General features: G+C 38.5%; 1 protein-coding gene across 1 annotated transcript in view; it reads left to right on the top strand.

Annotated features, from left to right (window-relative positions):
- The window catches only part of alg13 (ALG13 UDP-N-acetylglucosaminyltransferase subunit), a 28,188-nt gene extending 1,204 nt beyond the window's left edge, over positions 1–26,984 (top strand). The window contains exons 5-24 of the mRNA XM_073825175.1: positions 89–161; positions 665–746; positions 851–1,013; positions 5,333–5,402; positions 5,477–5,585; positions 6,229–6,293; positions 6,454–6,554; positions 6,631–6,746; positions 10,548–10,791; positions 10,899–11,012; positions 11,322–11,466; positions 14,576–14,720; positions 18,779–18,814; positions 18,895–18,950; positions 19,226–19,297; positions 19,380–19,560; positions 20,345–20,440; positions 20,531–20,571; positions 24,543–24,726; positions 26,701–26,984. Coding sequence (XP_073681276.1) covers positions 89–161; positions 665–746; positions 851–1,013; positions 5,333–5,402; positions 5,477–5,585; positions 6,229–6,293; positions 6,454–6,554; positions 6,631–6,746; positions 10,548–10,791; positions 10,899–11,012; positions 11,322–11,466; positions 14,576–14,720; positions 18,779–18,814; positions 18,895–18,950; positions 19,226–19,297; positions 19,380–19,560; positions 20,345–20,440; positions 20,531–20,571; positions 24,543–24,726; positions 26,701–26,984 — 2,377 coding nt within the window. The remainder of the gene's footprint in view (positions 1–88; positions 162–664; positions 747–850; positions 1,014–5,332; positions 5,403–5,476; positions 5,586–6,228; positions 6,294–6,453; positions 6,555–6,630; positions 6,747–10,547; positions 10,792–10,898; positions 11,013–11,321; positions 11,467–14,575; positions 14,721–18,778; positions 18,815–18,894; positions 18,951–19,225; positions 19,298–19,379; positions 19,561–20,344; positions 20,441–20,530; positions 20,572–24,542; positions 24,727–26,700) is intronic.
- The last annotated feature ends 270 nt before the right edge of the window (positions 26,985–27,254 follow it).

Consider the following 27,254-nt stretch of genomic DNA (forward strand, 5'->3'; position numbering starts at 1 on the left):
AAATCTGAACTATACATATTTGAATAAATCCAGATTTAAAATGTTGAATTTTGGGCCCATGTTCTCATGTGAACGGTCTTGGGCGCAGGCGGTGCTTTGTCATTTACAGGTATCCAGGTAAGCCGCCAACTGAGATTGCAGAGGAGGACAATTTGCCCAAGGTAAGGACTGTGTTAAACTCCATTAGCTCACATTCAAAAGTTCTAAGTGAAGTTTAGTTCTAATTCAACTAACCACAGCTGCCGTGTCACAGAAGTAACTCTGTAATCCAAAGCAGTATACACAGCTGCTCTCATAGCTGCTTTATTTTCTTACCACTATCTGAACATTTATGAAAGAATTGACACCATGAATCTGAGAGAAACGTTCTTCCATTGAAGCTCTCATGATAGCCATCCAGAAAGCTGGAGCCCTGATTACTTGGTGGCAATCAAATGAGAGTGGAACCATTTTTGGTTGGCAGCAAGCATTCACACGATCTTCTGTTCTGCTTCCATCCACCAGATGGTTTTCTTTTGAATTGTGAGGAAATAAGATGACAAAGTTTTAGTGTATTTAATTTTTTCTTTGCTTAAGCATTACTTTGTTGATCAAGTACTGCTTAATTTGTGGAGCATTCGTTATGGTTCCTCGCACACTAACCATCTTGAATTCCACCCCACAGATTCTGCTGTGCTGCTCAAACAACGGCCACTATGACATTGTTTACACCAAGAGCTATCCAGTGGATGCTGCAATATGCCAGGGTGAGTTAGCAGTTCATTAAGACCCTTGTGTTTTGCATCTAGAAAAATCATGCACGTTGCAGTACATGCTGGAATTTTGTATGTGCTGCTTTCATATTTTTCAGCTCTTTTGTATGAACTGTTGTACACTCGTGTTCTGGGAGTTGAGGAAGAAGAGCTGCAGGTGGCGCTGGAGGGATTCAAAGGAGGAGGACGGCGTTACCGAAACAGCCACTCTATGTGCAGTGAGGACGCAGGCTACGATACCCCAGAAGACCGCCCTCAGAGGTCTTTTCTTCTTTTCTGTCTTTATTGTAGTCTCTGTCTTCCTTAAATGTGAGTATACCCCTCACATGTCAGCAACAATTTTAGTATATCTTCTCAAGGGACAATACTATAGAAATGAAACTTGGATATATTTTAGAGTAGTCAATGTGCAGCTTCTATAGCAGTATAGATTCACTGTCCTCTGAAAATAACTCTGCATACAGCCATTATTGTCAAAATAGCTGGGAACAAAAGTGGGTACACCCTAAGTCAAGGGTTTTCAACTCTGGCCCTCGAGGTCCACTTTCCTGTAGAGTTTAGCTCCAACCTTGATCAAACTCACCTGCCTGTAACTTCCTAGTGATCCTGAAGACCTTGATTAGCTTGTTCAGCTGTGTTTGATTGGGGTTGAAGCTAAACTCTGCAGGAAAGTGGACCTTGAGGGCCAGAGTTGAGAAACCCAGCCCTAAGTGATAACAGCAGTATGTTTAACCATGCAAAGCCACATTCATCATATTCATATTTTTGTCTGCTTGACAGGACCATACAAAGTTGTGTGTCTTGTATTAGAGCAGTTAAAATTTGGTGCATTAAGAACAATTCTCTCATACTGTCCACTGGATGTTCAACATGGCATCTCATGGCAAAGAACTCTCTGAGGATTTGAGAATTAGAATTGTTGCTCTCCACAAAGATGGCCAAGGCTATTAGAGGTTCAGTAACACCCTGAAACCGAGTTACACTACAGTGGTCAGGGTCAAACAGAGGTTTTCCAAGATGGGTTCCATTCAGAACAGGCCTTGCAAGGGTCGATCATTAAAATTGAGCACTTGTTCTGTGCATCAGGTGCAGAACCTGGCTTCAAAAAACAGATGCATGAGTGCTGCCAGCATTGCTTTAACCCTATGGGGTCTGAGGGTGTTTTGGGGCCCTGAAGAAGTTTTGACATGCCCTGACATCTGTGCTTTTTTCAGTATCTTAAAAACATATTAATGGCTATAGTCTGATTACATTGTAATCAGCACATTTTGGGCTATAGTAATATGCAAGCAACATGAATGTACATGTTTGTGTTTTTGAGAAAACTACGTTTATGCGTGGTTAGTGAAAAACTAAAGTTTTGAAGTCACTGAAATAGGGCCATGAAACACATACAGAACATTTGTCATCAAGACTTTTGAGAACTGGATGCAGTAGGCTAGAATTTTTTCATCCAAATGATGTGAAAATCATCTCGTTCAGAGAAAACAATATGTGACCCTGGACCACAAAACCAGTCTTAAGTCGCTGGGGTATATTTGTAGCAATAGCCAAAAATACATTGTATGGGTCAAAAATTATAGATTTTTCTTTTATGCCAAAAATCATTAGGAAATTAAGTAAAGATCATGTTCCATTAAGATTTTTTGTAAAATTCCTACTATAAATATATCAAAATGTAATTTTTGATTAGTAATATGCATTAAGAACTTAATTTGGACAACTTTAAAGGTGATTTTCTCAGTATTTTGATTTTTTTGCACCCTCAGATTCCAGATTTTCAAATAGATGTATCTCGACCAAATATTGTCCTATCCTAACAAACCATACATCAATAGAAAGCTTATTTATTGAGCTTTCATATGTTGTACATCTCCGTTTTGTAAAATTTTACCTTATGACTGGTTTTGTGGTCCAGGGTCACATATATTGATGCAAATTTTCTAAAACATGTTTTGTGATCGAAAGGGATTATTCATAGGTGTGGCAATGATCCATTAATATTTAGCAATTCACACCTGAGAGACAAAAGAGCCCTCCCTAATGGCCCCATCAATGACTGACTTGACTAGCAGGTAAGCAACAGTGTGAGAAGATTCAAAGAATGGAGTTTTAGATTATTTGTATTTTATTTACAACACAGTATAATCAAAACATACATAATGAAGGTCAAAGACACATTATTGAGCTCCCTGATCTAACCACACAGATGTGCACAGACTTTGTGGCATTTCTGAAAACTTTTTTTGAATTCAGTTCAACAAATGAAACCAGTAACTCTTACCTGATATTTAAGTGCGTCCACAATTTATTTGTAGTCAACAAACTTGTTTTACACTAGAATATCAGTGTAGTTGAACGTAGTTGAAGTTTGTACAGCGCTCTCAGAGGGAAACAGTTTGAAGGGACTCAAAAACAAAACATCTGTGAGCCTATTCATATCAGGAGCATCTATAATAAATAAAGAAACACACACACACACACACACACACACACACACACACACACTACCAGGCAGAGGTTTGGACACACTTCCCTTTTAAAGAGAGTGACTGGTAGAGTATATAGTCATAGACTCTAGCATTTGTACTAATGTAAAAAAGGATATGTAATATCTGAGAAACTAATAATTATTGTTTAGCACTATATTACTAATAAACGTGATGTATACATCCAGTGTAAGCACTCATATTACTTCTACACCCTACTGTTGTACAATAAAATAAATGTTCCTACAGTCATAAACATGTCATAAATGCGTCTTACAGTCATAAATGCATCGTTTTCTAGAACATTAAAATATCCTGGCATCGTGAGAGATGCAATGCAATCAAACGTACTTCATAATGTTTAATTTGATATAGTCAGGAATTACAGTTTGGAATAAGTCTAACTAGTAAAATGTGTACACGTTTTGTCACAGTAAATGACAGCGAAAGCAAGTAGGCAAATAAAAGTAAGACTTACTAATGTAAATGTCTCCTCCTGCTGGGTTTGCGTCGCATCGCGTCCTTCTTTTGATTGAAGTAAATATAAGTCTTATTCCTCACAGCGCGTCTTCTTTCAGAAACAAACTGTAACCAAGATGAACTTAAAGTCGTGTTGCTTTGTTTGCGGTGATGTGTGAGTTTCCTCGCATACAGATACTCCGGTCCTGGCCGCGCTTGTAGCTTGACGGCCGACCCCAGGGGGTTAAAGGTTGCAGAAGTAGAAGGTTAGCTTGTCAGTGCTCAGACCGTATGCCGCACATTGCACCAAGTTGGTTTGCGTAGGCGTCGTCCCAGAAGGAAGCCTCATCTGAAGCTAGCTCACAAGAAAGCCCACAAACAGTTTGCTGAAGACAACCTGTCCAAGAGCATAAATTACTGGAACCATGTCCTGTGGTCTGATGAGACCAAGATAAACTTGTTTGGATCAGATGGTGTCCAGCATGTGTGGTGATGCCCTGGTGAGGAGTACCAAGAAAATTGTGTCTTGCCTACAGTCAAGCATAGTGGTGGTAGCATCATGGTCTGGGGTTGCATGAGTGCTGCTGGTACTGGGGAGCTGCAGTTCATTGAGGGAAACATGGATTCCATTATGTACTGTACATTGTAAAGCAGAACATGATGCCTTCCCTCCTGAAGCTAGGCCGAATGGCAGTTTTCCAACATGATAACGATCCCAAACACGCCACCAAGGTGACAACTGCCATGCTGAGGATGCTGAAGGTGATGGGGTGGCCAAGTATGTCTCCAGACCTAAACCCTATTAAGCACCTGTGGGGAATCCTCAAGTGTAAGGTGGAGAAGCACGATGTGTCTAATGTTCAGCAGCTCCGTGAGGATCCCAGCAACAACCTGTGCAGCTCTGGTCAATTCCATGCCCAGAATGATTAAGGCAGTGCCAGATTACAATGGTGCTAACACAGTATATTGAAACTTACACCCCAAGTACTCACTTTTGTTGCCAGCTATCTTGACAATAATGGCTGTATGTTGACAAATTTTCAGGGGACAGTAAATCTATGCAGCTATACAAGCTGCACATTGACTATTCTAAAATGTATCCAAGTTTCATTTCGATAGTGTTGTCCCTTGAGAAGATATACTAAAATGGTTGCTGAAATGTGAGGGTTGTACTCACTTTTGTGACATACTGTAGATGTTTTGCAGGATGTCTTGGCTTGTCTTTACTATACAATGAATGTAAATCGGGACTGGGGCTCTTGAGCTCCAAAAAAGTCTAAAAAGCATCTACCAAAAGAATCCAAACAACTTTTGCAATTTATATTTTAAGGCATATGGCCATTTTATGTGAAAATCAACAAAATACTTTTGTTCAAAGATTCTTTAAAATTATCAGAAGTAAAATACTGGCAGTGCAGACATTTCACATTGTTACAATTATTGATAGTTGATTGCTTAAGATAACGGCTTGATGGTAGTTTACCTTACAATTTATGAGTAGTTTGACGTGTTACAGGTAGTAGCAAGTAGCTTCTTGAACACTTCTAGTTGATACATGCTTTCATTCTTTACAATTCTTTTTGTGTATCATCAAAGAATGTCTATGTACTTTGCATGATTTTGTTTTTCCAGAGAAGAATGGGAACCAAGTAGTCACAGCCGCTCGGAAGACAAAAGTAAAGCTGGAGTTGAGGACCAGAAGGTGGCTAAGACCATGATTTAAGAGATTAAGATGTTAAACTGTCCACAGTATTTGACAGAATCTCTCTACCACAGGCCACAGAAGGGTCAGGAAAACTGGCTCTGCCGTACAAGGTACTAAAGGCTTTAGAGCCAGAGCTGTACCGCAACGTGGAGTTTGACGTGTGGCAAGACAGCCGCAAAGGTCAGTTTACTTTAACTAGGTTACCTTTTAGGAGCTTAAAAGAATAGTTCACACAAAAATAAAAAAAAATCTGTGTCCCTCATGTCATTCATTCATCTTCAGATAACATATTAAGATATTTGATGAAATCCGAGAGCTTTCTGACCCTGCATAGAATTAATGCCCAGAAAGGTGTGACATCTGTGGTTCAACCTTAATTTTATGAATATACAAGAATACTTTTTGTGGGCAATTAAAACAAAAAAAATGAAGAACTTTATTCATTATGTCTTTGACAGGATGAATGCATGTGTTCCTCTGCTTGCAAACAAGGTTAAATAAAGTCGTTATTTTTATTTTCTTTGCACACAGAGTATCCTCATAGCTTGACAAAATTACGGTTGAACCATGTCACATGCACTGTTTTATCAGTGTTCTTACTACCTCTCTGGGCCTTGAATGTGGCTGAACAGGCAAGGTCTATGCAGGGTCAGAAAGCTCTCAGATTTCATCAAAAATATCTTAATTTGGTTTTAAGAGTTTGGAACAACATGAGGTTCATTTTTGGGTGAACCATACCTTTAAATGATTCTTACCCTGAATAAGGCGTATAATGTGTGCATAATTTTATTGTAATGTGCTTTGTGATAATCCTGTGTTGTAGAGCTACAGAAGACTGATTACATGGTGTTTGCTGGCAGACAGTATTTTTTAGGAGATAAGTGTCAGGTGGGACAAAACCTTGCATCAGGTTTAAGTGTTAACGCTGCAAATTGGCATACGATTTTGTTTTTTGTTTTTCGTCTCACCTGTTTTTCTGTAATAATGATATTTATTACACAATTCATTTCCCTGCAGCATCTGTCATGCTCATGGTTTTGTTTCCCAGGTCCGCTTGGATCCAAAAGGGAAGTACTACAATGCCTTCATTCAGGAAGTAGGGACTCAGACCACTGCGGTGACTGTGTTTATTGAGGAGCTTGGAGAAAAGTAAGTTATGTCTATCTGTGCTTTTTCACAGGCAGACTTCCCTGATAATCTTTAAATATTCTCTTTGATGTTTTAGGCACCTGGTTCCCTTGACCAATCTGAAGCCGGTGAATCCTGTGCCAGCCTGGAACATCACACCAAGCAGAAAGGGAAATTCGTACAACCATCCAGAGCAGTACCCTGGAGAAATAGGTCTGCCTCTTTTCAACTTCATTTGTATAGAAATGTACAGTCTTAAGTTTTCTTTAGTTTAGCAGGTGTTTCCTTGTTTTATGTAATCAAATGTTTATGTATATAAAACTGCAGAACTTTTAAAAAGCTAAAATCTTTATTTAAATATGCAGTGTTGGTGTTAAAAGAGAAGTTCAGTTTCAGAATAAAAGTTTCCTGATAATTTACTCACCCCCATGTCATTCAAGATGTTCATGTCTTACTTTCTTCAGTCGCAATGAAATTTATATATATATATATATATATATATAATATATATTGTATATGTGTATATGTGTGTATATATATATATATATATGTATATGTTCTAGGAATTTTCTCTATATGATGGACTTCAATGATGGCCAACAGTTGAAGGTCCAAATGCAGCTTCAAAGGGCTCTACACGATCCTAGCTGAGGCCGAAGGATTTATGTTCTACCTTCTTTTTTTTTTTTTTCCCTTGGTAAAGAGAGTTTGACTTTCTTTGCATGTTCGCTTTGCAAACACCGGGTCTGTACTTCTGCCTACGTCATGTGTGCATGATTACATAATGCGTGAGGTCGAGCTAGTGCAAGACAAGCATTTGTGGTTAAAGTTTATAAGTTTGTATTTTTCTTAGAAAAAGACAGTTCGTTTTGCTAGATAAGACCCTTATTCCTAAACTGGGATCGTACAGAGCCCTTTGAAGCTGCATTGAACTGCAATTTGGATCTTCAACCCGCTGATCCCCATTGAAGTGCACTAAATGGTGGAAAATCCTTAACCTTTTTTTTTTTCCACGGAAGAAAGAAAGACAAGTACATCTTGGATTACATGGGGGTCAGCAAATTATCTGGGAAATTTCATTCTGAAGTGAATTTCTCCTTTAATCTTAAAATGAACTGCATGTAATAATTATGCTTGAAAAAATGCTTATTTGTGAACCTGGACCACAAAACCAGTCATAAGAGTCAGTTTGGGGTCTGAATAAATGAGCTTTCCATTGATATGTGGTTTGTTAGGATAAGACAACATTTGGGCGAGATACAACTATTGGAAAATCTGAAATTTGAGGTGCAAAAAAATCTACATATTGAGAAAATTGCCTTTAAAGTTGTCCAAATGAAGTTCTTAGCAGTGCATATTACTAATCAGAAATTAAGTTTTTATACATTTGCGGTAGGAAATTTTAAAAGTATCTTTACTTAATATCCTAATGATTTTTGGCATAAGAGAAAAATCGATAATTTTTACCCATACAGTGTATTTTTGTCTATTGCTACAAATACACCTGTGCTACTTAAGACTGGTTTTGTGGTCCAGGGTCACATTTTGTTTATATCTCAGACAATGGTCAAATATTGACCTTGCATATACTTTATATGCACTGATCAGCCATAACATTTAAAACCACTGACAGGTGAAGTAAATAGTATTGATCATTACTATGGCACCTGTCAAGGGATGGGATATATTAGGCGGGAAGTAAACAGTTCTTGAATATTATGTGTTGGAGGCAGAAAATAATGGGCAAGAAAAAAGACCTGAGTAATTTTGACAAGGGCCAAATAGCTAAACTTGGTCAGAGCATCTCCAAAATGGCAAGTCTTGTGAGGTTTTCCCAGTATGCAGTGGCTAGTACCTACCAAGAATGATGCAAGTAAGGACAACCGGTGAACCAGCTTCAGGGTCATGGCTCTTTAATGTATGTGGGGAGAGAAAGCCTGCCTGTGTGATGACACAGAAGAGCTACTGTAGCTCAAATTGCTGAAAAATGTAATGCTGGCCATGGTAGAAAGGTGTCTCAACACAAAGTGCATCACAGTTTGCCACTGAAAGTGCCTACAATATGGGCACATGAGTGTCAGAATTGGATCATAGCGCAATGGAGGAAAGTTTTCTGGTCTGATGAATCATGCTTGTTTTTTCAACAGGGTTGGTCTCCAAATTCCCCAGAGCATTAGTCTAAAAAGAGCATATATTGAAGCAAATCTGCGAAAATGCCGGTTTAGCCCTGTTCTCCGAATTATGCAAATAACCAGAGAGGCAAACGCAGGTCTGCTCAGAAACTAAACGATAAACGTAGCCCTATGATGCCTGTGAGTTTGAACTTCCAAAATGCAGCTTCAGAGGGCTCAAAATGATCCCAGCCAAGGAATAAGGGTCTTATCTAGTAAAACAACTGTCATTTTCTAAAAAAATAAAAATAAATGTATATATACTTTTCAACCTCAAATGCTCGTCTTGTGTAGCTCTTTGTGCGCTCAGTGCATTCTGGTTCAATACAGTTAGAGTATGTTGAAAAACTTCCATCTCATTTTCTCCTCCAAATTCAAAATCGCTGTACATCGCTGCAGAAGTGCCGACCCAGTGTTTACAAAGTGAATGTGCAAAGAAGGTAAAATGCCCTTTACAAAAAAAGGTTAAACAGATGTTCGAGGATAGACATAGCCTGTCTTGAATGGGACTGTATACGCATGTACGCATACGCATGGCAGAGCTAGACAAGTTTAGCATTTGACGTTTAAAAGTGTATATATATTTTTTTTAAGAAAATGACTGATCGTATCACTAGATAAGTCATTGGTTGGGATTGTTTAGAGCTCTTGAAAGCCCTTGAAGCTGCATTGAAACTGCATTTTGGAAGTTTAAACTCGCAGACACCATAGAAGTCCATTTATATGGGAATAATTACTGAAATGTTTTCCTTAAACATAATTTCTTTATGACTGAAGAAAGAAAGATATGAACATCTCAGATGACAAAGGGGTGAGTACATTATCTGTAAATCTTTGCTCTGAAAGTGAACACTACTTTAATGAAGTTCCAGACGCGTCAGTAAGAACTTGGTCCTTTGACCTCATTTTTACCACAAATTCATTTACTAACAAGGCACAATTTGACGCATGATTGTCAGAAAGATTAAAACAAACTATGCTGTGCCGACATACTGATTCCAAACTCTGCCTTTAGCGAATACCAGACACTGCCGTCGGGAAAGAGACTGAGAATGCCAATGTGTAAAACTAATAGACTGAAGCTTTCATTTGTTCCTGCCTCGATAAAACTGTTGAATTTTACCAAGAACAACACACCTGTAGCATATTAGCACTTTACTGTGTTATGTAACACATTTTACATTTTATACTTATACATTTGTATGTTCTTAATTTCTTTTATTTGTCTTACTTATTATCATTGTTTGTTTATAGCAACACTGTAGCACCCAAGACTAAAGTATATTTTTATCCTTATAAGTTATAGCACACTGATTCAGAAATTTTTGTATGCATTTTTTCATATCTATTAAAATGCTTGCTATGGATGCAGAAACTGAGAAAACCACACAACCATACACAACTGTTAGCCAATGATAGCAGTGGGTATTTACAATCCACCATGCCTGTTCAAACAGAGCATTCCGATGAGGGGGGACAAAAAAAGAACCAAAAGATAAGTTATTAGTTTGCAATTTTAATGTATTTTTGATTTAAAAAATCTCTAACATTTTAAGTGGACAGCAGAGAACAGTACAAAATAATAAAGGCAGTTCATGACCCTTTTAAATGATCTGCTGCTAATGTCTTGGTGCCAGATTGCACAGGACATGCTCAGAGGTAGAGTCTATGCATCGACACATCAGAGCTGTTTTGGTTAGAGGAACTACGCAATATTACACGAGTGGTTTCAATGTTGTGGCTGATCAGTTTATACAGTAGGTCTGTTACTGGTAGATGCCAGATTTATCAGCAGGGCACATGAACCGATCACATTGCATCATGAAAGTTTTCCTCTTTAAAGACCCAGATCTGCGTGGACGGAGACGGTACTTCAAGAAACCTCGTGGTAAGGAGATGTTGATGGCGGTATCTTTCAGTCGTCCTCAACCTGGCTTACCTCCACGTCTGCAGCCTGGGCCAGGAAACAATTATCCTGTCCGTTCTCCAGGGGTGCACGGTCCCGCTCCACCTCCTGCAGGTCTGTCCTACGAACACTACCGACCCCACCCTCCACCTAGACCACCACGTGGCTATGGCCCACCCAGGTTAGACACACAATTCTTTATAGATGCTTATTCATTGTTGTATCTTCCTTACTCATTGGATCAATCTGTTTTTTTTGTGGTTCTTTCACAACACAACTTATGGTCAGAAGTTCGGCCCGATTCCTGAACAGACACCATCTTATTGGACCAGACATAGCCTATTATCCCAGTCCCAGCAAGCGCTGCTACCAGAGTTTTGATAACTACTCATTCAGGTCTCGGTAGGAAAACACTTACTTAATGTACATCATAATGCTTAAAATGGCACAAACTATAATGAACCTGTGATGGACAAACAATATAAGGTACTCATATATTTTGTAACTAGGTATCTATTTATTCAATTAAAAAATGGGTTGTGAAAATTAGGAACTGATTTAAAGACTGTACAAAATGGTTTAACGTGCACTTTTCGTGTTTCACGTGTTTACAGTTTCATTTTGCAAGTTATTTCAGTTGAATATTTTGTTTGCTCAGTAAACCTCTTTCATTCAGCTGCTAGGAAAGTGAGTTAGATTGTGTATGTATAGGAGGAGTCGGCGGCAGATGCACTCTCTGAATAAAGAATGTCTGAGCTATGTTCCTGATCCGGGAGAGGAAACCCAAGACATAGAGGGAAGTATCACCTTCTATGAGATTGAGGAGACTGATGAGAGTACCTTCTCGCCGATACCAGTGAGACACCCAGTTCTACTGAACTAACAGTTTGAAATATTAAAGAATTAGTCAATTTCTAGAATAAAAAATTCCTGATAATTTACTCATCTCAAGCCGTCCGACAAGTTTGTGTCTTTCTTTCTTCAGTTGAAAAGAAATTAAGGTTTTTGAGGAAACATTCCAGGATTTTTCCCCATATTGTAGAATTCAATGGGACCCAATGCGTCGAATGTCCAAATTGCAGTTTTAATGCAGTTTTAAAGGGCTCTACATGATCCAAGCCGAGGAATAAGGATCTTGTCTAGTGAAATGATGGGCCATTTTCAAAAAAAAAAAAAGCAATAAAAATGTATATACTTAAGTACAAATGCTCTTCTTGCACTAGTTCTGCGAAGCGCATCTGCAACTTCATGCATTATGAATTCACGTTGGAAAACTCACACGCAGCAAAGTCCCTTTAAGGCAAGTCATGTCACTCGGCAGCCGTCCTTGAAATGCTACTCGGGCAGGCAAGTGCAGCTCCTATGTGTTTAAATGGGGAAACATCAAATTCTCCAAAACTGTTCAACAAGCTTATGATTAAATTTCATATTTTAAATCTCCAAAGAAATCCAGCAAGAACTGCCTCATATGGTTCCTTGTGCTCCAATAGCGTTAAGAAAAAACGCTTATTTTTCCGGCTAAATGAGCCAGTGGCTCTTTCACTAAGAAGGCGGGGCTTTGCGGCCATAATGAACGTTGCATTTTTCCCCATTCAAAACTGTACGAGTGACAAGTCTTGGGTATTCTATAGTCTTTGCATGAAGTTAGTTCTTCGTCTGTGTACTCCAGATTAAGAACTTGTCTCATTTTCTTCAACTTCAAAATCCTTTGAAAATTGTTGTACTTGTTGTTGAACTTTTTTTTTTTTTTTTTTGTAAAGTGTGTTTGACTTTGCACATTTGCTTTGTAAGCACTGGGTCAGTACTTCTGCCTAAGTCATGCCTGACCTTTCCAAAGTGATTACATAACATGTAAAGCCGAGCTAGTGCAAGATGAGCATTTTTCACTAAAAAGTATATAAATTTGTAATTTTATAGAAAATTACGGATCATTTTGCTAGACTAGACCCTTATTGCTTGGCTGGGACCATGTAGAGCTCTTTGAATCTGCATTAAAACTGCAATTTGTAACTTCAACCCATTGATCTCATTGAAGTCCACTATATGGAGAAAAATCCAGGAATGTTTTCTCCAAAAAATTAATTTCTTTTCAACTGAAGAAAGACAGACATGAATATCTTTGACATGTGGGTGAGTAAATTACCAGGAAATTTTTATTCTGGAAGTGAACTAATCCGTTAAGGCCTGTTCAAACCAAGAACAACAACTACAGTCGTGGCCAAAAGTTTTATGAATGAGACGAATATTTGTTTTCACAAAGTTTGCTGCTAAACTTTGTTTCAGTTGTTTCTGTGATGTACTGAAATATAATTACAAGCACTTCATACGTTTCAAAGGCTTTTATCGACAATTACATGACATTTATGCAAAGAGTCAGTATTTGCAGTGTTGGCCCTTTTTCAGGACCTCTGCAATTCGACTGGGCATGCTCTCAATCAACTTCTGGGCCAAATCCTGACTGATAGCAACCCATTCTTTCATAATCACTTCTTGGAGTTTGTCAGAATTAGTGGGTTTTTGTTTGTCCACCCGCCTCTTGAGGATTGACCACAAGTTCTCAATGGGATTAAGATCTGGGGAGTTTCCAGGCCATGGACCCAAAATGTCAACGTTTTGGTCCCCGAGCCACTTAGTTATCACTTTTGCCTTATGGCACGGTTGTGCTGGAAAATGCATTGTTCTTCACCAAACGGTTGTTGGATTGTTGGAAGAAGTTGCTGTTGGAGGGTGTTTTGGTACCATTCTTTATTCATGGCTGTATTTTTGGGCAAAATTGTGAGTGAGCCCCACTCCCTTGGATGAGAAGCAACCCCACACATGAATGGTCTCAGGATGCTTTACTGTTGGCATGACACAGGACTGATGGTAGCGCTCACCTTTTCTTCTCCGGACAAGCCTTTTTCCAGATGCCCCAAACAATCGGAAAAAGGCTTCATCTGAGAATATGACTTTGCCCCAGTCCTCAGCAGTCCATTCGCCATACTTTTTGCAGAAGATCAATCTGTCCCTGATGTTTTTTTTTTTTGGAGAGAAGTGGCTTCTTTGCTGCCCTTCTTGACACCAGGCCATCTTCCAAAAGTCTTCGCCTCACTGTGTATGCAGATGCGCTCACACCTGCCTGCTGCCATTCCTGAGCAAGCTGTGCACTGGTGGCACTCCGATCCCGCAGCTGAATCCTCTTTAGGAGACGATCCTGGCGCTTGCTGGACTTTCTTGGATGCCCTGAAGCCTTCTTAACAAGAATTGAACCTCTTTCCTTGAAGTTCTTGATGATCCTATAAATTGTTGATTAAGGTGCAATCTTAGCCACAATATCCTTGCCTGTGAAGCCATTTTTATGCAACGCAATAATGGCTGCACACGTTTTTTTTGCAGGTCACCATGGTTAACAATGGAAGAACAATGATTTCAAGCATCACCCTCCTTTTAACATGTCAAGTCTGCCATTCTAAGCCAATCATCCTGACATAATGATCTCCAGCCTTGTGCTAGTCAACATTCTCCCCTGAGTTAACAAGACGATTACTGAAATGATCTCAGCAGGTCCTTTAATGACAGCAATGAAATGCAGTGGAAAGTTTTTTTTTTTGGGATTATGTTAATTTTCATGGCAAAGAAGGACTATGCAATTCATCTGATCACTCTTCATAACATTCTGGAGTATATGCAAATTGCTATTATAAAAACTTAAGCAGCAACTTTTCCAATTTCCAATATTTATGTAATTCTCAAAACTTTTGGCCACGACTGTATATTGAGCTCTACACCAAAACACTGACTGCAGTTATGTCATATGCTGCTTGAAATGCACAAGCTCTTTAAAGTCAGCTGGGTTCTCTATTCACGTAAAATCAGAATGGTCAATAAATCTTTATAGTTATGTTTTTGTCCTAGGTGTGAATAGGTCTTTAGGCTTTGATGCTATGATCACCATTTTTGTCTGTCTCCCTGTGTGTATCTGAAAGGGTCAAGCTGTCTCCAGCACCATGGTTCCAGGGGCCACTGCTTACTGGGTGCCAAGAGTTCCCAGTCCAATTCCTCCCTCAGGCAAACAGCCAATGACATCATCAGAGGAGGACCCAGATGAGAGGAGTAACGCTGGCGACCAAGGTACAGCCAAAACCTCTCCAGTGGTTTGGCTCTACAGATGCTGGTCATATAATTAGAATATTTTCAAAAAGTTGATTTATTCTACTAATTCCATTCAAGAAGTGAAACTTGTATAATGTATACATTCATTCCACATAGACTGATATATTTCAATTGTTTATTTCTTTTAATTTTGATTATTATAACTGACAACTAATGAAAACCCCAATTCAGTATCTCAGAAAATTAGAATATTGTGAAAAGCACACCTGGTGCCACATTCTAATCAGCTAATTAACTCAAAACACCTGCAAAGCCCTTTAAATGGTCTCTCAGTCTAGTTATGTAGGCTACACAATCATGGGGAAGACTGCTGATTTGACAGTTGTCCAAAAGATGACCATTGACACCTTGCACAAGGAGGGCAAGACACAAAAGGTCATCGCAAAAGAGGCTGTCTGTTCACAGAGCTGTGTCCAAGCACGTTAATAGAGAGGTAGGGAAGGAAAAGATGTGGTAGAAAAAAAGTGTACAAGCAATAGGGATAACCGCACCATGGAGAGAATTGTGAAACAAAACCCATTCAAAAATGTGGGGGAGATTCACCAAGAGTGGACTGCTGCTGGAGTCGGTGCTTCAAGAACCACTACGCACAGACGTATGCAAGACAGGGGTTTCAGCTGTCGCATTCCTTGTGTCAAGCCACTCTTGAACAACAGACAGCGTCAGAAGCGTCTCGCCTTGGCTAAAGACAAAAAGGACTGGACAGCTGATGAGTGCTCCAAAGTTATGTTCTCTGATGAAAGTAAATTTTGCATTTCCTTTGGAAATCAGGGTCCCAGAGTCTGGAAGAAGAGAGGAGAGGTCCAGTGTAAAGCACAGTCAGTGATGGTTTGGGGTGCCATGTCATCTGCTGATGTTGGTCCACTGTGTTTTCTGAGGTCCAAGGTCAATGCAGCTGTATACCAGGACGTTTTAGAGCACCTCATGCTTCCTGCTGCTGACTAACTTTATGGAGATGCAGATTTCATTTTCCAACAGGACTTGGCACCTGCACACAGTGCCAAAGCTACCAGTACCTGGTTTAAGGACCATGGTATCCCTGTTCTTAATTGGCCAGCAAACTCGCCTGACCTTAACCCCATAGAAAATCTATGGGGTATTGTGAAGAGGAAGATGCGATATGCCAGACACAACAATGTGGAAGAGCTGAAGGCCACTATCGGAGCAACCTGGGCTCTCATAACACCTGAGCAGTGCCACAGACTGATCGACTCCATGCCACGCCGTATTGCTGCAGTAATTCAGGCAAAAGGAGCCCCAACTAAGTATTGAGTGCTCATGCTCATACTTTTCAGTTGGCCAATATTTCTAAATATCCTTTCTTTGTATTGGTCTTAAGTAAATTCTAATTTTCTGAGATTCTGAATTGGGGTTTTCATTAGTTGCCAGTTATAATCATCAAAATTAAAAGAAAAAAACACCTTAGTCTGTGTGGAATGAATGTTTACATTATACAAGTTTCACTTCTTGAATTGAATTACTGAAATCAACTTTTTGAAGATATTCTAATTATATGACCAGCACCTGTATATTTTTCATGGCTCTGTCTCAAAACCAAATGAGCTGACAGCTACCCATATGAGGGGCTTTCGTACCGGAGGAAACTTTTCATACTTCCTAGAACCGTTGGTGGTAGTACCCTCTTTTTGGCACGTTCCCACCGTAGGAAATAGGTTTTAGTTCTAGGAGTAGGGTCTAAAACAGTTCTATAGGAACTATCAGTGACAAGTGTACACTGATTGGCCAAGCGCATACGAAACTCAGGCTACCTAGCTTTTTTAAAAAGCCATGTAAACATTTATTACGCTAAGTAATTTAAGAACTTGTGTTCTTTTCTCAGGCACAATATGTAACGCTACAAGTTGTCATAGGAAATTTCGGCTCATGGCCCTACGTTTTGCTCTTTCAGTCATGTGAATTGTGCGTTTACATTCCATCTCCGTTATCATGAAACCTATGACACGCAACAAAAACAGCTCCGAATACGGCGCTTAATAGTTCCTGCTGCCGGTGTCAATGCAACCAGTTTATTGGTTCCTAAAACTGAGTTCCTAGAACTACACGGTGTGAAAGCCCCTATGATCACTTATTAATATCAGGAGTTCTCAAAGTAGGTCCAGTAGGCTTTCAGTCATGTGAATTGTGCGTTTACATTCCATCTCCGTTATCATGAAACCTATGACACGCAACAAAAACAGCTCCGAATACGGCGCTTAATAGTTCCTGCTGCCGGTGTCAATGCAACCAGTTTATTGGTTCCTAAAACTGAGTTCCTAGAACTACACGGTGTGAAAGCCCCTATGATCACTTATTAATATCAGGAGTTCTCAAAGTAGGGTCCATGGACACCTGGTAGTCCATGACCCATAGCCAGGGGTGTTTGCAAAATTGTAAAAAACAAATAATAATAAAATAATTTTGGTGCCTTAATATTTCCACAATGTGGAAAATGCTAACCGAATTGCTGACTCCAGTTAAAAAAAAAAAAAGTAATTTACTGTACAAGTCAAAACTTTTTGAACTGTACGATTTTTAATGTTTTATAAAGAAGTCTCTTCTGCTTACCAAGCCTGCATTTATTTGATCCAAAATAGAGCAAAAAACAGTAATATTGTGAAATATTTTTACCATTTAAAATAACTGCTTTCTATTTTAATATATTTAAAAATGTAACTTATTCCTGCGATCAAAGCTAAATTTTCAGCATCTTGACTTCAGTCTTTAGTGTCATATGATCCTTCAGAAATTATTCAAATATGCTGATTTGCTGTTCAAGAAACATTTTTTTTTTTAAATTATTATAAATATTTAAAACATGAGTACTTTTTTAGGATTCTTTGATAAATAGAAAGATCCAAATAATCAGCTTTTATTTAGCAAGGATGCTTTAAATTGATAAAATGATGATAAAGACATTTATAATGTTACAAAAGATTTCTATTTCAGATAAATGCTGTTTTTCTGAACTTTCTATTCATCAAATAAACCTGAAAAATTCTACTCAACTGTTTTCAACATAATAAAAATAATAGTAGTAATAATAAAAATATAAAATCCAAAAGAAAACAGTTTTAAATATTAAAATTATTTCAGTTTTACTCTTCTTTGGATCAAATAAATGCAGGCTTGGTAAGAACAAGAGACTTCTTTAAAAAACATTAAAGTCTTACTGTTCAAATACTTTTGACTTGTAGCGTAAAACAAATTCATGCAAATTTGGGATGCATTTATCTGAATTTATATGAAATGTATAAAAGAAAAACATTAAATTGGGAACAATAAAACTGAATAAAAATAAAAAAAACTTCCAGAAATATTAAAATGTAAGTTCCAGTTACATCTAAGAGTACACATTGTAGTAGACTTATGCCTAATTATAATAATGTGGTCTTTGGAAAATTTTCTCCCCTGTATGTGGGGTCCCTAGCCCCAAAAAGATTGAGAACCCCTAATGTATGTAAATGGCATTGTTAGTATTGTGCATCATCAATGTGGTAAAATGTTTTTAACTGAATGGAACTGTAACTCAACTAAGACTCTCTTCAGTGCCTATTGCACAGGTATCGCTTTTTTGCTTATCCCCGTTGTCAAATCTAGTTCTGATAATTGGGTAAACAAATTTCCTCCTTTATTCTTGTTAATGGACCTTGTACAGTGTCATCTTTCATTTTAGTATTCAACAAGGTCTGACGTTCAGTTCTCCGTTCACCACTTCAGACAAAGTCCATAAAGAAGAAGAAAAACAAATTAGACGCTATTCAGATCCTCTAGGTCCAAAATCATACTTGCAATTGATCTTATAATATACTTTTGGTACATACTGATGGTAATGATTTGCACAATAAAACCAACAATAAAATAAAAAATTGTATGCCATCATTTTAAACACTCTTTGCTTTGGAATTGTGCTCATGATGCCCAAAAGTGCTGTCTTTGTAGGCAGCTCACTAGGCCTTGTCATGGGCCATATGTGATATGATGGATGGCAGTTAATTTTAACTGTTTGCCCTGACTAGGTGAATACTCTGAGGAGTACATCTACTCTGCTGCAGGTTAGTTCATTAACCACTACATATGTTAGTAAAATTTCAGCAGTGTTAAAGTATTAAAACATAATATTTCTTTATTGCAGAGGCAGGATATCAGAGCCCGTCGGTGTATGCTGCAGCAGAGTCTACTGCCAATCTGGTACTGTCTTCCAAACTTCTTCATTTGTCAAAAATGTCTACTAAAATGCTAATACCGTGGCTGACATGAGTTCCAGTGGGAGAACGTGGAGTAGATGTGCTCTGACAGCTCTGCGCAAGCTCTCCTAGACGAACTTCTATTTTTTTCCTTTTATTTGGGAATATGGAAAATGTGACTTCACTCATTAGATTAGTATTTGTGGGAATGTTTAAAGTTACTTTTATATTAAATCGAGATTATATGATAATCAGATTAAATTTTGACATGTTTTGCAGTCCATTCAGGATGGAGGTTCTCGTGCCGGGTCACCACAAGAGGGTGTCGCCACCTACAGTTACTCACAACAGGCATGCATTGTTCAGTTTTCATTAATTTGTTACACTGTTGTGTTCTGCTTCGGAGGGGATGTGTGTAACCCAGTCTTTTCAGGTGGTTGTGAAGTCATCTGTCCTCTCCTCTTCTCAACCTATCAACTCTGCCCCGGCTGCGATCTTTACATCAAACTCTTCCTCTTCATCCACTGGGAGCTCCCAGACTCCCCCAAACCCACTGCAGCCCAACAACATAACCCCTGGACAGCCGCCACCCCAGAATGTTCTGGGCAGGCCTGGTATACAGTTTTGGTTGTGTTTTTAAATGAATGTAGTAGTGTTGTCATGATACCAAAATTTTGACTCTGATACGAGACCTGACTAAAATATTTCGGTAATACTGAACCAATACTACAACAAAAACATAGAATGACAGATAAAGTAAATAACAGATGATCCAAATGGAGGTTATAGTTATTTTATCTATTTAAAAAAAAAGAAGCATTTCATCAAAAAAAATCACATGCCAGTGCCACTACACAAGACCATGGTGAGCAATTACTGAGCCTACAGGTATGTAGAGATCTTTGCAACTTTGATAAAAGCTAAAAGGATAAAGCCAAATATTATTTCATGATATAGTCATTTTATTTCACAATAATAATTTATCACAATATAGTCCATTTTTGTTATTTTATCTTTGTTATTAATAATACGAACATAGATGCAGGTAACAAGCTAAAGGACAAATACAATAAAACAAAGACAGACACAAATTAAATAAGGTCCTATGAAATTTGCTTCATCCCCAAATTCCATTTTATTTTTTCCAAATTCATCCACTTTTACTTAATACGGCTTTCATCAAAATGCTTTCTTAAAGTACCATTACTAGTAAAATGCGGAATCGTACCATTTCTTACAGCAGGGTATCACGATACCGTTTTAGTACTGGTATATCGTGCAACACTAGAATGTAGTGATTGCCATGTGTGCAGTTATCAAATATTAATGTTAGCAAAGGAGATGAATTATGACAGTCTTCCTCTGTAGTCACTATGTAGTTTTATCCATTTTCCTAAGCAGTTCCATGGTTTGTCAATGAGCTGGGAGAACCTGTGGCCATGGCGCCGCCTCCACCCTACTCCTATGACCCCAATGGCAGTGATCTTCCAAGAGGTCAGACAAAACCACCTCTGAAAACATTGGGCATAATATTTTCTGCATGTGTGTTATCTTTAACTTTGTTTTTTGTTTTTTTTTCCACAGATTACAAAGTGCTCCAGTACTACTATAATTTGGGAGTTCAGGTAAGTGGGTGTTTCGCTTTTGATCTCCACTCCAAGTCAAGTCTCAAGCCTTATTTATTTATATAGCCCTTTCTACTACAACGTAGACCAAAGGACTGTACATCTAAAAGAAAACAACAAACAAACATACAAGCCACATACCATGCAATGACAGAATCAAGAATTAAAAGCCATAGAGTACAAGTACGTTTTCACACGAATTTTAAAAACATCAACTGATGGTGCAGATCTTATATCAGGGGGAAGCGCATTCCACAGTCTAGGGCCAACGACTGAAAAAGCTCTATCCCCTTTAGTTTTTAGACGAGTTCTCGGAACAAAGAGTAGTAAACAATTAGAAGACCTTTGTGATCTACCAGAATTCATAAGCACCAAGTCCTTGATATATCCCGGGGCCATATCATGAACAGCTTTATAAACAACCAACAACACCTTGTACTGTATTCGATATTTCACAGGAAGCCAGTGGAGCCTTTCCAAAACTGGTGTAATATGCTCCCTTTTCTTAGTACCAGTGAGGAGTCTCGCAGCAGCATTTTGAACCAGCTGCAGTTTTGAAATAAGAGACTGACTTATTCCTACAAACAGAGCATTACAGTAATCCAAGCGTGAAGAGATAAATGCATGAATTACTGTTTCTAGATCAGGAACAGACAAAAAGGATTTCATTTTCGCAATAGTCCTTAACTGATAAAAACAATTTTTTACCACATTTTTAACCTGATGGTCAAACATAAGAGCAGAGTCAAAAATTACACCTAGATTTCTTATTTTAGGCTGAACATTTGTTTCCCACATACCTATAAAATCGGTTAAACCACTGTCATCCTTATTCATTCCAAAAACCATGACTTCAGACTTGCTAGCATTTAACTGCAGGCAGTTTTGCTCTAACCAGCTAGTCACCTCCTTTAAGCATGATACCAAAGATAGATTAGGGCTTGATCCTCCAGCTCTAATCGGTAAATAAATCTGAATATCATCAGCATATAGGTGATAAGATATACCATATTTCTTAAAAATTAGGCCTAAAGGCAGCAAAAATAGTGAAAAAAGAATAGGTCCCAGAAAGGAACCCTGAGGTACTCCACAATCCAGAGAAACTGACTTGGAGGAAAAATCCCCAACCCTAACAGAAATTGAACGCCCCTTTAAATAAGAGGAAAACCATTTCAAGACCGTCCCTCTCAGCCCCACAACATATTCCAAGCGATTAATAAGAATATTATGATCTATTAAATCAAAAGCTGCACTAAGATCCAGCATGATTAGAGCTCCTCTATTACCTGAGTCTGCAATGAGTAGTAAATCATTTGAAACTCGCAGTAAAGCTGATTCAGTACTGTGTCCTGCCCTAAAACCAGACTGAAAAGCGTCTAACACCTCATTTTTAGCCAAAAAAGAGTTCAACTGAGATAGAACTACCTTTTCCAATATTTTAGAGATACAAGGCAGCTTTGAAATGGGCCGATAATTTTTAAAATCCAACGGGTCAAGAGTAGGCTTTTTAAGAAGGGGCTGAATAACCGCCTGCTTAAAACTTAAAGGGAAAATGCCTGTATAAAGACTGCAATTAACAATAGCAGTAATACAAGGCCCAGTGTAATCAAATGTCGCAGCCAGCAAATCAAATGGCAAAATATCCCAACTAGCAGCTGGGCATTTTAACTTGCCAATAATAAGACTGATATCCTTAGTTGAAACCAAATCAAATTTGTCAAACGTGCTGACATTATTAAGAATATCACCTGTCAAGCCATTCCAATCACGAAAACCTGATCTAATTGTATTGACTTTTTCTAAAAAAACATTTAAAAACTTCTCACAACACTCTGTAGATGGAAATATTGAGACAGTATTTGAGTTTAAAAACCTATTAATAGATTGAAACAATTTTAGGTGATTTTAAATGCTGTGATATAATATTTGAAAAAAAGGCTGATTTAGCATCCTTTACAGCCTTCTGATATCCCATACGTGAATCTCGTAAAATCTGTTGGGAGATCATAAGTTTATCCTTTTTCCAGGCCCGTTCTGCTCGCCTACACTGCTGTCTAAGAGCCCGAGTTTGTTCATTTAACCAAGGCTGATGATTAACCTTATTATACCTGATCTTATATGGAGCAACAGAGTCCAAAACTTCAGAACACACCGAATTAAAAACAATAAGTAATTCATCTGGATCAGCTGTAATAGTTGCAGACTCCAGCCATGATACATCAGAAAGAGTACTGAAAATATCACCAAACGCCTGAGGTGTAGACTGAGTGATTGTACGGGAGCGTAAACAAGAGCGCTGATGCTCCACCATTTCAATTTGCATATTTACATTAAAAGTGACAGGCATGTGATCTGAAATACAGGCATCATTTACAACAACATCACAAATAGACAGACCTAAAGAAAAAACAAGGTCCAAAGTATGTCCTTTTTCATGTGTAGGACCAAAAACATGTATAAAATTAAATGAGTCCATCAGATCAGAAAACTCCTTCTCTAAAGGCTTCCCAGGGCAGCAGATATGAATATTAAAATCCCCAACAAGTAAAATATGATCAGACAATAACAAAATAGTGGATAAGAAATCAAATTCCTGAATAAAAACTTGGCTATACTTTGGAGGTCGATAAACAACTACTCCCAAGACAGACTTATAAAACTCAAGTCTTAACAACTGAACCTCGAAGCTCGAGTAACATACAGTCGATAGACGGTGATATTTATACTGCTGTTTACAGACAGTAACTAAACCCCCACCACGACCCACTGGTCTCAGGGTATTAATTAAAATGTAGTCTGGTGGACAAATTTCCTCACATGGACTCCACTCATCCCCATTAATCCATGTCTCTGTGATAAATAGGAAGTCCAAGCCGTTGTGCAATATAAAATCATTTAAGATGAATGTCTTATTTGAAATCGAGCGCGCATTTACAAGCGACATCTGTAAAATCTGTAAAACCGTGGGGGCAGCTGTAGTAAGGCCCGACTTCACCGTCTTAGGAGAGATCAAATTGCTCAAAACTGCACCTCTGACATGTGATAAACTTTTCATCCTGGTAAAACCGCAGCGCTGACAAACCTCCATCCGGATACACTGGCAACAAACAAGAACATCGCCAGCCCCAAAGATCCGCAGCGCGATCCATATTGCTGTCATCTCTTGCAAACTGCACAACAACAGGAGACCTCCGCAGGAATCTCTGCTTCACGTGAGCGCCTGCACGCCTCCCTCGTCGCCGGCGCCGCTCCCGCCTGCGGCACGCACATCCAGCAAGAGAATGCTGTAGATACGATGGCAGCGTATGGTGGGGAAACGAGCACTTGTTTTTACACTGCTTATTGACAAGTCCACAACATGCGAGCGAATCTGAAGCAGGGTAGTGTGGTCATAAACCCACAGTGACTGGCATGGGCAAAATAAAACATAAAAGAACATAAAAAAACAAACAAACTAAAACACATAGAGGAGCGACGGCAAGCCACAACACTGGTCGGCGCCATCTTGAATGAAAAAAAAAAAAAGCTAAAACCAGCATCCCAGCACCAAAACACTCCACATTGTCACCTCTAAAGATTTATAGCTTATTGTGGTGAAAATGCAGAAATCAAATCACTCCACTAATCTAAAACTTATCCAGTGATTAAAAGGGGAATGATTTTGAGTGCTTTCTTCATATACTGTAAATCTAGATTAATAATTACAATGATCTAATTAATATAGATAACAGATGTTTTTTACGCTACTAACAGGAACAGTGTGAAGTTGATCGTTTAGTCACTGGGTTGATTCACTAATGTGTATACGGCAGTGAACCACTTTGCAAGACAATGTTTTTACATGAGCCCTTGTTGTACACATTACAGGTCAAATAATACAAAAGTAACAACTATCAGCATAAACCTAATGTGGCTTACTGCCCTTGATATACATTTAATTGCTTCATATGTGACATTCTGTTCTGTTTCAGTGGTATCAGCAGAGTTACTGGCACTCTATGGTGCACATGCAGCAGGTGTATTCTCAGCCGGTCGCAGAGGCTCAGTTCCAGCCGTACCAGAGCACCATTCCCACCGCTGACCACGCGGTCCCCCAGGCCTACTCTGATCCTGTCCGCATGTGTCCGCATCCACAAGGAGACGTGCCCAGCAACGGTAAGGCGTGACTACAGCAAACCTCCACATTCTCAGTTTTCACATTAATCTTGAGCTTGTCAAATATCTACTCTTTTCTACACTGTACACTCTATAGCTGCCCACTAACAGTCGACTAAATATTAGTCAAGAAGAGGCTTAGTCGATTAAAACAGATTGTTAAGGGCATGTCCTTAAAGTATAACGTAATTACAGTATATTGGGCAGGAAATCCAAATGTTCATCTATCATTCATCAACCTCATCATTTGAAATTAAAACATGTAAGTAGTAGCAACTTTTAACATTTACTTTTAATTACTTTTTTTCATTTGCGCACATTTACAATAACATAATGCTGTGCTTTTGTAAAATAAAGAAAATAAAAGGATATGCTTTCTGCTGCCTCGGCCTCTGTGAACTGGAGCGCGTCCCAAAAATGAGACCAAGCAACTGTGTATAGTCTACTTGCCTCACAGACATGAGAAATATACCTAAAGAAAGCTTGAAATGTTTATTTAAAAAAAAAAAGAAACAATTCAAATATTATAAAATTCAATTCAAAACAAATACTCTGATTGTGTAATCCATATGAAAGGTGCATTTCTCTCTAAAGGCGCGTCCAGAAGGCAACAGTATTGTCAACTTCATCTTTGCATCTGATATGGACTCGAACACTAATTTATTGATAAATAATTAAAATATCTCCTTGCCTTTTTTTTTTAGACATGTTTATAGTCAATACACTTCATAGTAGGGCTGTCACTAATGATTATTTTTGTAACTAAGTAATCGGCCGATTATACTGATGATTGAGTAATCTGATTTTTTTTTTTTTTTTTTTTAGTAAAAATGAACAAGTGCACGATAGACTTTAAAATGACTTAAAATGCATATAATAGCAATGAAGCAATAATAATTGGTTCAAATAAACAATAGACCAATTTGTAGTATACGTCACAGTTAAGTCACCTGCAGCTGCATGCACATTGTGGTGGCAGAAAAACACTGGCAACAAGTGGAGGGAAACAGGTCAATTTTTTTTTGATTTTTTGAATTGTAAGATATTATCTCTGAAATTGCGAGAATTTTGAAATCTCAAATTGACCCTTTTTTATTACTTTATTCCATGGCTTATATAAACCACTATTTGACAGTGTCATTCTCTGCCACCATATAAGCTCCGCCCACAAAACATCATTACTGTTTGCAAACATCAAATTGGTCTTTATAATCATTATGTATTATATCAAATGCCAGCTAAGGGGGGCCAACGGCCTGACAATTGTTTTTACACTTTACAGTGCAATTTAATCCTTGTTTTATATTGACTTAACATTTAATTTAAATGTCCACTTAATCTTTAACATTGGGCCACTTCTTTATGATACAAATACTACAGTCATTTCTTGAACAAGAACATGCAAACTTAGAGAGTTTAAACTTTTTTTGAAGTCACGATGAACAGTTAACATATTTAGAAAGATAATGCTATTTTCTTTTGTGTTAGCGTAGGTTTATAAATGATTTACCTTATAAATCTGATAGAATGGTGCACATTGTTCTCAGATTAATGTTATAAGCAACTCACAGCATATGCAGAAATGAAGTTTGAGACGGTCCGCGCATGTAAATGATAGCGGTTTGTGTGAAGGTGACGCTCTGAGATACACATAACCTACACGCATATAAATAATGCACATATTAAACACGAATTTTAAATCGAAAATTGTCTTATGCTTTTTATGGATTTCGTTTGTGGAATGCGCCATTTCCGGTAATTTTTATAATTGATTGCACAAATTTAATTGAGGAATCGTGACAGCCCTACTACATAATAAAGGCTGATTATGATGTGTATATATTTGTGATTAAATGTATATAAACATGCACTTTGTTGATTAAATGGCTTAAATGAGCGATTGCTAGTCGACTAGAAAAGTCTTTAGTCAGGGACAGCCCTAGTACACTCACACCCATACCCTCCTCTCCTCAGGCACCCCTCTGGCCATGGAAAGCCCTCCCGCGGTGGTCCCCGGCACGGTGTTCTACCCCCTGGTACAGGAGCAGTGCGGTCAGCCGCCCCTTCACCCCTCCTATGAGCCCTACATGCCCGTGCTCTCCACAACGTACCACTACCTCACGCCCTGGACTCCCGGTGCCGGCCCACACCCCCGTGTACACCACGCCACATACTGCCCCTCTTCCTCTCACCCCCCTGTCAACTACATCACTGCCCCCACCCACCCCTCCCATCTGCCACACTCACAGTTTGTCTAAGTGTTGTTTAACGGCAATAATGTTCCTGTTTATGTTCAGTTGTTAGTTCTGTATTGTTTTCACAGATTTATGGTTATTTGGGGATCCTGTAGTGTTACTCAATACTTAAATAGAAAGGCAGGACAGAGTAGGTGTGCTTTTACCACCCTCGCACTTTCGCTCCCCAATCAACAATATTTCACTCTAATAAGCATGTACTGGATTTATTTCCTAATTATTTGACGGTTTTAAAAGGTGACATGATTCTAAGTGTAATTAGAGTTCCCTTCT

This window comes from Garra rufa, chromosome 19 (genome assembly GCF_049309525.1).
Source record: "Garra rufa chromosome 19, GarRuf1.0, whole genome shotgun sequence".
In the NCBI taxonomy this organism is placed as follows: domain Eukaryota; kingdom Metazoa; phylum Chordata; class Actinopteri; order Cypriniformes; family Cyprinidae; genus Garra; species Garra rufa.